The sequence below is a fragment of the Uloborus diversus genome, chromosome 2 (assembly GCF_026930045.1).
Source record: "Uloborus diversus isolate 005 chromosome 2, Udiv.v.3.1, whole genome shotgun sequence".
Taxonomy (NCBI): domain Eukaryota; kingdom Metazoa; phylum Arthropoda; class Arachnida; order Araneae; family Uloboridae; genus Uloborus; species Uloborus diversus.
In genome coordinates, this window is record NC_072732.1 from 57,349,151 (window position 1) to 57,361,212 (window position 12,062).

At 32.5% G+C, this 12,062-nt stretch overlaps 1 protein-coding gene across 1 annotated transcript in view; it reads left to right on the forward strand.

Moving 5' to 3' along the window:
• The window catches only part of LOC129217058 (lipase maturation factor 2-like), a 64,901-nt gene that overhangs the window by 36,542 nt on the left and 16,297 nt on the right, over positions 1–12,062 (forward strand). The window contains exons 10-11 of the mRNA XM_054851303.1: positions 3,431–3,527; positions 11,247–11,362. Coding sequence (XP_054707278.1) covers positions 3,431–3,527; positions 11,247–11,362 — 213 coding nt within the window. The remainder of the gene's footprint in view (positions 1–3,430; positions 3,528–11,246; positions 11,363–12,062) is intronic.

Consider the following 12,062-nt stretch of genomic DNA (forward strand, 5'->3'; position numbering starts at 1 on the left):
ATTGTCGTGCTACCTTCGATCCATTTTCTAGATCAAAAATCTTTACCTTTTCTTAAATCGTCGCCAACTTTCGCATTTTGTTTTCATCTTCAAACTTTAGATGAAACAGCGTGCCTAGGTGCCACAATATTTCATCGCCTTTCATATTTCTAATAAATAAATGTAAAATGAGGAGTGGTAATATATATACACTAATCAAGCTATGTTTATAGTGCGATTGCACAGTCAGGGATGCTGAAAGGATGAAAGTAGATTCACGAAGTCAATGTTTGGTAGTTAATAACAAAGCCGAAATTCAGCATCATAATTCCTTTCCGAATATTTTCGTGTTGAGAGCAAGAAATTCGCTTTAGCTCTAAAATTGGTTGCTCCTGAAAAACTCGCGTTATAGCCATTTCGCGTAAGATGGATCACGTTGTAGCGGGAGTCGACTGTATAACTCGACCTTTGGTCAAAAAAATAAGCTTTTATCTCGAAAGGAAAATAAGTTACAAGCATTTTTAAATCAAATTTAAGAAATCTCGATTCCATTCAAATTGTGAACCATTTTCTTTCGCATTTTAATTCCTTAAACTTATTTTGTGTTTCCATGGTTACGCATTTTAAATCCATCTTTCTGGATTTAATTTCTTAAAAGTATTTTAATATCTGCCGTCGTTGTTTGGAAAGGATATAATGTTTTTTTTTTAATTTATTTTTTACGCCTGATTGTGGTCACTTGACACAATTTTTATTTTTAAGGTGGACCGGGCAAAGCCGGGCAACGCAGCTAGTATTACATATATGATCACAAACACATATTGTGCGTGATGGATTACTGGGAGTATACCGTCAAAAAAACAGATGGGAGCATCACTGATCATATTATTTGCTGCCGCCGCAGATTATACAAAGGTTTTTTTCCCTTCAGACTTTAAAAATTCTTTTATAGAAATTAATTGTTATATATTTTTACAATTCGAAGTATTTTGTTATCTACGTAATCTAAGATTTTTTTCACTACATAATGAAATCGTTTGAAATGGAGTTACTGTGTGTATATATGTAAAATCTTTTATTTTTTAATAGGTAAAATGCTGTATTTAGTCATTAAAACCTAAGTTCTTGATTTAAATAACTCCCTATGAAAAGTTTCAATTTGTTTTACATAAATATATCTATTATATACATAAGTAAAATTACACAATTACATTACTTCTATATTTTCACTATTACTTTTAATTTATGCAGAAGTTCTTATATTGCTTGAAAATTTAATTCAAAATTATTTCAGTTCTAACTGCGTTGCCCAGCTTTGCCCTGTCTACTTGAAAAATAAAATTGTGTCAAGTGATGTATATTCAAAAATCAGGCTTAAATAAAAGAAAAGAAAAAAAACATCCTGCAAAACTTCAACTCCAAACAATGGCGACAGATATTAAAATACTTTTAAGAAATTAAAATAAAATGAGAAAGATGGAAATAAAAAATGAATTCAAAAAGCATTACTGTGAAAACACAAAATAAAATGATTAAAAACTTGAATACAGAATAGATTTTTGAACTCCATTTAAACTCCCTTGTAACTTTTTTCTAATGGAGATAGAGGGTTAAACTTTCGACCATAGGTCGAGTTAGATCTGGAGTAAAATAAGCAGATCTTTCCAATGTTGTCAAAAGGAAAACTATCAGACAACTCCTTCACTTTTTATTGAAAAATTTTTATTGAAGAAAGTAGTGCCTAAATTTCAGCTAAGCCTAAAAAAATTCAAGCTAAAAACCTAAATAACTCCTGCCGTAATTAAGTTAGAGCATTAAAACAAATTACGTAGAATGCAGAAAATTCTACCCTTTCCAATGATATGTAATACAGTCGACGCTCGATATAACGACCATCTCCGTTCCAGATAAAAAGGTCTTTATAACGAGTGGTCGTTATAAGAGGTGTAATTTTAAAAAATAAACACAGTCATCATGCATGCCCCGTTGTTCCATTAAAAAAAAGGTACTTTTTCAAACATTCGAGTTAAATGCCCAAATTATTTTTATCATAGGTTTTTTAGAAAAATCGTGTGCAAAATACTATGACAGGATATTAAAGAACTTTTAAAGTAGAAAATATAGGGAGGAAAATGTTACACACTTACAAATCTGCTACCACTACACTTTCTGAAGATAAAACAGACGTTTGCCTCTTTAGCAGACGTGATTTTTGCAAAACATTATTTTCCGTTTCAGATATAGGTGATAAATTGTGTTTTTTTTTTTTTTTTTTTTTTGCTTTTCTAAGAAACATTTAAAAGTCCCTCGAGAACCCCAAATCTTAAAAACCACTAGATTTAAACACCAAACTACCAACACGTCTGTCAACTCCCTTTTCTTAGGAATCTGGAAATTTCTCGATTTTTCCTCCCATTACTTTTCTGTGCTAGTTGTGGTAAATGGTAATTCCTCCCCCCACCCCCTCTAAAAGTTGTATTTGACATTGAAAACTTCAGGCAGATGTCCGTAAACAATAATCAAGGTCATTTCAAGCTACAAACTTATTTTATTGGAAAGAACACCAGAAATAGCGTCCGTGAATTCGGTCGTTGTATTGGATTAGACGATACAAAACGGTCGTTATAACGAAAGCAAATTAACGTAGAGTTCATAGGAACAAAGTTGGGACTTTTACCACTGGTCGTTATAATGGGACGGTCTTTATAATGTGTGGTCGTTATAATGAGCGTCGACTGTATTAATATATGCAAATAATTTTTCACTCCCATATTTGGGAATTAATGTGAAAATTGGGCCTAAATTGGAATAAAAAAAGAACTACTCGTCGAATTTTTTTTGAACAGGTCTATAAACCTTTCCGGTGCTGAAAGAAAGATACTGTGAAAATTTCAGTGAAATTGGCTGGGTAGTTCTCGAGTTTTGTGCTTTTAAACAAACAGACGCTTTTTGGAGACTTCATTTTACACTATGTAGAGATTAAATTTTTAGTTTTATTATAATCAGACATATGTCTTTGAGAGTGATTTTAATAGTTTCTTAGAATTCTTATGCTAAATGATTACTGGAAGTAAATCATTTGTTTTAAATATGATACAATATTTTCATGTAGATAATTTAATAGACTATTTTATAGTTTTATCCCCCCCCCAATAAAGTTCACTTGACAGGTTTTTTTTTTTTTTTTTTGAATTACTTCTTCAAAAAAAAAAAAAAGCATCATTTTGAAATATATTTTTAATTATCAGCTTAAACCATTTTAATATTGCATTTCATATAAACATGCAATGGTTTTCAAGTAGGTCAAAGAGAGGAAACCATAATCACTGGTAACGTAAATCAGCGAAATTTGGTGAACACTTTCAGGGGAAAGTCAAGGAAATTTTTTTCAGTTCCTGTTGCCACCCTGTTATATCAAGGTCTGACTGTTTGTCTTTTTTTCTCCCATTAGATCAATCACAGAAGTTGGTGTGTTTAGAAAATTATTTGCCCTAACAGGAACAATTTTTGTATCCTGTGCTTCCTTATGGCTATTTATTATTAGCTTGGTAAGTTTATTATTTCATCCGTTGAATTTATTCTATGAAGATAGTTTTTGATAAGATTGTCAAGCAGTGGATATTAACACCCATTTAACTTTGATTTTTGTTGTCTAGTTTAAGTTGTTAAACATGTGACTAGAAAGAATTATTTGCATAGTAAAATTATACTCAATATTAACCACAAAAAATAATGTTGAATTAGCTATAAATCAACTTATAAAGACTATAGGGAGAAAAATTGAAGTGTTTCTAATTAACTTTTAAAGCATCTGTGAAAAAAAAATTTAAAAAAAAATCGGTAAACGAGTAATATTTAACCGAACCAACATGTAAAGAACCTGGAAAAATTTAAGAAGAATTCACCTGAGAGATTACTTGTAAATTGAGATTAATTTAAATAATATTAGGGATATATTATCCCAATGGGAAGGCTTAGCTGAAATTGTAATGATTATGATCAGCAGGGCCATATCCAGAGGGGGAGCCCGGCACCCCTCCCCCGGGAAAACCAAAATGTTTTGTACCATATAACAGAAGGAAATATTTTTTTCATTTCTAATGTCAGAAAAGGAAAATAACAAAGTTTTTTGTTCTTAATTTTGTAACTATTAAACGAGTGAAAATTAGATAAAATACAGAAAAAGTTCTAGCTCTCATCAGCTGAAAAGCATACTTGAAATTTATACCCTTAATTAGGACTTCCTGCCCTCTTTCCCAATTCAGTTCAGGGTTGTCCAGTTAGGGCTGTGCAATATATGAATATGTATCTAGCACCTCGATAACGATATTTAGATTTCTATCCGTCCGATATATCGTTTGAAAATAAAATAAGGGACTTAATTGCGGAGAAATTAAAATACTGACTTAAAAATACATAATATTTCATGGCTCTGTGTGATGGGTGAGTGTTTTAAATTTCAAGATATTTTCTGCATTCTTTAAACAATGATTTAATTTTGAATTATAGTAAAAGGGAATAATTCACAATTCCACCAAAGGTAAATGTGGGCCCCTTTGTCAGTTAGGTCTCCGGATACCCTCCCCTATAAAGTTTTCAAAACTTATACTACTACCATTCAGAACGGGGTCCTTCCAAGGACCCCCTGCTCTCTTTCTGACAAAGCTGACATGGCCTCTCGTAGGCCCATAAAAGTGAACGTGTATTGGTTAAGAAAGCATCCTAATGCAACAATTAAAAGTTAACCATCGAGGTATCAACACAATTCATAGTTCAAATAAAACATAAACTGTTCATATTGCGCTGAATAAAATGTTTAAGAAAAATACTAAACAGAAGTATTTCATTTGAAAAAAAGGAAAAACAAAAAATCCTAATAAGAATCCTTTGGTCGCACATTTATCGCACAAAAGGGAGCGCAACTCAATTTTTTGAATTTCGAAGGAATATAACTTTAATTTTGATATTAAGAGAAAAAATATTAATGCCCTTCATAACACACGAACGAGCTGAAGAAATCTTGTTTCACTTGCAACCACGAAACTGAAACTTTCCAATTTCGCCAGAGAAGTCGCACATATGAGTTGACAGAACTTCTGGGGCATGCACGAAAATAAGGTTTTTATGTAAGTTCTACACATTAACGTATTTGAAGTCATAAATATTATAGCAAAGCGAATCCAAGCATACTTACGGTTTTACTTTACGTCGGTAGTTCATTGCAGCTCTTTTGTTTGGTATTTTTTGACTTCCGTTTAAGAGTCGTCATCAAATACCGGAATTGAAAAAGTGAAGAAATTTTCGTATTCGTTTTTGGGTTAAATTGCTTGTGAAATAATGACATTGATGAGATAATTGATTTACCTAATAATATGGATTATAGATTGGATCTGCTGAAGAAAAATTAATTGCATTTTAAAAATCAATATTAAAATATGTGTATCATTAAAACACAATAGTTTTCAATTTATTATATATTTTAATTAACCGAATAACGATTTTATTAATGCAAATTCAGTTTCGTCAGATTTTTGCCAAATATGGCAGAGAGGTCCTTTGATACTCAGGAATTCACATAAGTTTTTTCTCATCAAAATGGAGTGTATAGGGACTACTTCCATAGCTTACGAGGATGCAACGCTGCGCTGTTTGAGGAGCCTGCAATTTTCGACCGATTTCCGAAGCTGAAATTTGACCAGAAATATAGTTCAGTTTGAACCGATAGATGAAGTTTTTAGCGTTACCAACAAACCGCGCTATTGCATTTGTTTGCGTGTTAAAAAACGAGGTTTTGCTTTCGCTTTGAAGAGCAAATAATTGATAAAATTGAAGCTGAAAGGAAATATTGTTGGATACTTTAAAGTTCAGCTTCGAAAGTACGTCAATAAAAGAATATCCCTCCAAATAATGTTCATAATAAGTTTTAAATAGTGCTTTAAAGGAAATGTTTTATCAGACCCAACCCGTTACACATTTTTAAATTACGTAAAATAAAAACATATTTTAAATCAAATTGCATTATTACTATGAGCGTATCTAGAGGGCGGCAAGGGAGGACAGCCGTACCTTTAAATTGGAAAACATGTTTTAAAATAAAGCATGAATTTTCAAAAAATTGATAATTGACATTTGTTTCAATTTCTCAATTTATTGATAACTAGCATTACCCGCACAGTGATGCCCGTGCTAAAAATTTAATGGAAGTTCGTTGAATAAAAAAAATTGACGCCCCCTTTCTCTCTGATGTAAAATGATCATTTTTCTTTGACTTTTTTAAACTTGCGGCAAGTTTTGGTCATCAATAAACAATTTCCAAAACATTTGACTGCTTCAATTATACAGTAACTTGCCAAGTTTAAATCTGGGATCAAAGAAAGTAAAAAAATGTTTTCAAAATGAATTGAAGGACACGGGGCAGTCCAATTTCCATGAGGAACTGTTATGGAATTTGTTATCCGTTGAGATTAGAATCTTGTCGATGACACCGTCTACCCATAACCTTATTTCGATCGAACTTGGCTACTTTTCACATTCATATTTTGTTTGGATATCATTAAGTTTTGAAAGCTAAATAATAGTAATGTTCTTCTTTAGAGTTAAATGTAAAAGCGCATACAAACACAACTTCCATCCCCCCTGCTTTTATGATGCCCTGGTTTCTTTTCATTAGTAATTTCGAAGATATTTCAATAACTGGGGGGGGGGGGGGTAACGCTATTGTCAGTTATGGGCTACAATTGTTTGCTTCTGTCACTATCAGCAAAGCCATGGCCGAAGTGCATTAGCCCTTATTTTTGGCCTCCAGAAATTTGGCGACAATTGGGAAAATTTCTAAGACTCTTAGTTTTCAAACTCTTCCCGCAATTTCTGCATTGTCTGGGGCAATTATCATAACGTAGATCATAAAATATGCAGAATTGGCGAAAACATTTCCCCATTGCTTATAATTCCGTGACGCCAAGTTTGTGGACCTTTAAGAAATGAAAATGAAGCAAAGCTAAAAGACATAACCATGGCAATGCGAAACAAAACATCAGTAATTTTAATGGAGATTAGATTTATTCGAACTTTATTTTTAACGACTTGTAACTTTTTTTTCCTTTGGAGATAGAAGGTTATTTTTATACCAAAAATCAAGATATTTCTGGAGTAAAAAATGTCGCTTTTTCCATCGGTGTCAAAAAGAAAACTGTAGGACAATTCCTTCACTTTTTATTGATAGATTTAATGAAGAAAGTATCGCCAAAATTTCAGCTAAGCCTAAAAAAGTTTAAGATAAAAACGCAAATTGCTCCCGTCGTAATAAAGTTAGAGCATTGAAACAACGTGGAAAAAAGAACATAAAACGTGGAAAATTCTGCCCTTTCCAACAATATAAAATATTAATATGTGCAAGTAATTTTTCACCCCTTTAATAGCCAATAATAGGCAATTTACGTGAAATTTGGGCCTAAATTGAAATAAAAAAAGAACTATTTATCGGATTTTTTTCGAATTATAGCCTATGTTACTCAGTAAGAAGGCACCTTTCACACATTGAAAGAATTTTTCAAATAGTTGCAATACTTCCGCAGAGTACCTTGAACATATAAACACACAAAAATTCGTCCTCTTCTTTATAATATTAGTATAGATTTGACTCTAGTGCCTAGAGCCAAATCTATGCTAAGATTATATATAGATTTCCACTTTTAAAGTGTAAATTTTTCTTTGGGAGCTAAAGCAAATATAGATAATTTCAACTGTGTGTCTTAGTCATATTAATTGTAATTGGCATCGAGGGGGGATTTTTTAATTATTTATTTATTACTCCATTTTATTTTTTTATTTTATTGTTTACATTTTATTTCATTTAATTTTTTAGTTTGCGTGTTTGTGTGCCGGTATTTGTGGTATGTCATTGGCACAGAACTTTTCGAATAAAGCAATAATTATAATAGTACATTACTCATAAGTAAGTAAATAAAAATATTCAAAAAAATATATAAATTTCAGGAAAAAACAAGAGCAATAAAAAAGGAACAAAGGGTCGAGATTTTTTAATTTGGTAGTGGGGGAGGGGGCACCCCTGATTGGCTTGGATTCTCACTAAAAAATGAAAATTTTGATTATCTTGATAGGTCCGCTATTTCAGAGGGTAGGAGAAACAGAAAAGCAACTGTAAAATCTCTCTACTAAATTAGCGGGATGATCGTCCCCTCCTGCTCCCCCCTTAAAATTTAATGTTTTTAAAGAGGTGCGAATATTTTTTATTTTAAATACATTTTGAATTTTAGAGCTTAAAAGAAAGCCTATGCCAAAGCATAAGATGTGATGTTATTAAGCAATTTTATTCAGTACATATACATGGCCACAGGGATCCCAACGCCCCCCCCCCCTACAGGACTGATGGAATTAGCTCCCCTATAAAATTATCCTCCTTCAAAATTAGAATGCCGGAATTGGCACCATGAGTGCCCCCTTCATAGGCACTTCTGACACAAAGAGACAGCACCGCTGTTTCTTAGTTGTTGTTTTTTTTTTTGGGGGGGGGGGTAATTTTAGAAGGTTTTCAATCTTATTTTACTGCTACTACAAAGCCCATCCGCCCTATACAGACCTCTCAATTGCTATGAAACACTCCCAAAGAACAAAGCTGTCCAAACCCTCTAAAATGACCCTCCTAAAGCAAGCGGGTTATTAAAGGAGATTGCCTCATTGATCTTATTATTTTCCGGAGAAGGGAAGGTGGGTAACTTTTGAAGGCTTTTTATAGTGCAATCTCAGTTATGAGCCCCAGTGGGCTCTCCTAACAAATCCCACGCTATATCTATCCTGTACTATCTAAAAAGGTAAAACTAAAAACTTGAAGAGTGGTTCTGATAAAAAGATGTATGATCTTGAGATAGTTCATTTCTGTGTGGAAAAAGATAGGAATGCCACGATGGGGACTCCTGGCAGAAATTGCTTGAGGGGGAGAGATTTTAAAAATTTATAAAATCTCATTTGGGGGGGGGGTCTTGTTGCCCGGGTCGTCACCATAGCATTGCTCCATAGCATTTTGAGAGACATCTGGGGAAATACTTCTGATTTGGGTCCACAAGGGGGTACAAGTGCAGTCTTTTCCCCTGAAATTGACAGGGGGTAAGTTGTGTTGTCTTGTCATTGGGGGCCGCTCATAGCATTCGAATGAGTGATAAAATACATACCGCATGATCTCAGTAGCGGATCCAGACGATCCTGTTGGGAGCGATGAATGAGTCATGTAGTATAGAGGGGGGAGGTGACCTTTGAAAATAAAATTTTCCCAAACTTTATTAACTGAAGCATGACGTGGTTTTTTTTTTTTTTTTTTTTCAAAATATGTAATGATTCGAAGGGTTTGAAGAAAGTTGTAAGTGTTTCAAGCACGAAGAATAATAAATTGAAAGAAAAAAAAGGAAGATTTCTCCTACTAATGTTCTAGATACTGGTCTGGATCAGGATCCATCATCCAAATTAAACCCTCCAACTTCTTAATTTGTTTGAGGACTCGTGAAGTATTTTCAGTAGCCATTTAGGTCCTCAATTGTACTTTTTTCCTTATGAACGAAAGGTTGCAGTGTCAAGATGGCTCCTTTTCTACCAGTCTTTGTATCGAACAACAATGAAATACAAATATTGCATTTGTAAATAAAATTTGAAGATAGTTATTGATTTTTTTGTTTGAGCTGTTTAACATTCGCTCATAAGTAAGAGAGTAGTAGGAGAGTTTGCAGGCACTCCCTGAAATTTTTTGTTAGGAATGCATTTTTAGACCATCTGGTAGTTAATAGGAGGATTATTTTATTATAAATGTGAATATGTGTTTGACATCTCATTACGTCAGAATATATGTTGTTTTACTTTTCCTTCAGAAAATTTAACAATTTTTCAACCTTTTTTTTTTTGCTCATGCCCCTTTTAGAATTGTCATGTTCCCAGAAGGGAGGAGCACGCACCCACATCTTACTGATTTTTTTTCGCTAAAACGTTATTTACATGCATTTTGTTGAAGTTTACAGATAGAAAAAGGCGCTATTTTATAGTCCTCATTAATCACTGTTCTTATGGTTTTACTTTTGCACTGTTTCAATTCATTAGGTTCTTCGTGAAACATTTAGCGTAAACAAAATATCTGAAAAGAAAACCTGAAATTTTTTCAAAACTATTACTTTTAAAAATATAGATAAATCCGCTGTACTTTGAATAAATTCAAAAAAAAAATTTATTGCAAAAACTTTGTTTGAAACAAATTTAATTTATGTTTTCAAATGCTTTGCTAATTCTAAAATTTATTCTGAATATTTATTTATTCTTCAATGAATTATGAAATCAGCATGTTTTTAAGTCCGAAAAAACAGTTCCCTGATAACTTCATTGACGTATCGATAAGTGGGGGAGGGGGAGTGATCTGTAATTTACTTTATCAACCCTGTGTCTGCTTTTGATTTTCAGAATGATAATGCTAATGCTGCATTTTGCACGAAAACAAAATGTTTTTGAACTCGTGATTGCCTAAAAAATTTCCTGATATTAAAGAAAAACATTTTTTGCAACAAAAATAAAAAAAGAATATAATTGTAAAAAAAAAAAAATAATAATAATAATTAATTTGAGTTTTAAAAAAAATGTCCATTTACTTAACGATATTTGGGGGATAGAAATTAGAGGTTCTTAAAACAAAACGACAAACCACTTCGATACCCCACCCCCTACCCTTTTAAAAATAAAGAATTTGAGCTTATAAATAGTGCATGCTTAATCTTTTGAACCGTTAATATTGCCCCTTGATAACAAGAACCAAAATGAATTCAAACCTATTAACACACTTTGTCAATTCACATACATTCCCTTAAGAGCTATCTTGCTGACGTGAAAATCTCGATTTTACAAAACTTCATAACTCAGTCAATTTTGGTTTTTGGTCGTAGAAGAGCGATTTTTTTTTTTTTTAAGTTGTAAATGTTAGTGCATCTGGAATGTTTTACTAAATATCATTGCTAAAACTAGGGGACTGTATAAAAAGTTAAATTTTAACTTTTTCAAAATTTGATTTTTTGACAAATTTCATGAATTTTGAGTCCTTGCCTAATTTAAAGATTTTTTCAAAATGCAACTATTTGCTTATCTCTAACGGTTTAGGAATCGGCTGTTGATCCACTTTAAGGGTGGACACCCTGTATACTGTCTGATTTTTTAATAAAGAAAGGCATCAAGTTCAAAAGTTTAGATTGTAATTTGAGTGTAATAATACAATTTTATTTTAGGTGCCTCATTCTGCTCTTGATACCCAGACTCGTGATAACCTGTGGCCTGTCATTTACCAGTGGCACAAGCGAGTTGAAGAATTCCAACTGTCAAATAATTATGGTCTATTCAGAAGGTAAGTTTCATGAATTTGAAAGTGCTAATTATATTTTGTGCTTATATATATTGCTGTTGCTGTAATTTTTTTAGTATTTGTTTGAAAATTCATTTAGTGCTAAAAAAGTTAATTCGATGGATATTTGAAATTGCATATTAAGTTGTTGAAAAGTGCTCCAAGTCTGTGTCATGAAGAAATCTGTTCTGAATAAAATTTTTACAACAAATTTATGCCAACAAAATGGCAGATAAAGTGAATTTACCACTTTATCCACCAGTTTGTTGACACTCCCAGCTTCAATAAGAGGACATCTGCCTCCAGCTCAGTTTTTTTACTATTCCTTAAATGAGAAGTAATAAGAACGAAACTGCAGTCTCAGGATATGCAGGGCCAATCCTAGGGTATCGGCCGCCCGTGTGCAAAGACCTAACATGCCACCCCTCAAGAGTAATTTGCATGTTTTGACTCATCTTTAATCTCCATATAAATCTTTCTTCAAATTTTCATACCAATTTCTAATTTAAAAAAGAAAGGAGAAAAAAAACAGAAGAATGATTAACTTATAAAAAAGAAAGGAAGAAAAGTTTTATAGTAAGAAACTCCTTAGGTATAATTTACGTATATCTTTGAAGAAAGTAATAGATACCAAAATTTACTAGTCTTAAAAACCCATTTTATTAGCTGTCTTCGGTGACATCAGAGGAAGGACGGAGGAGGG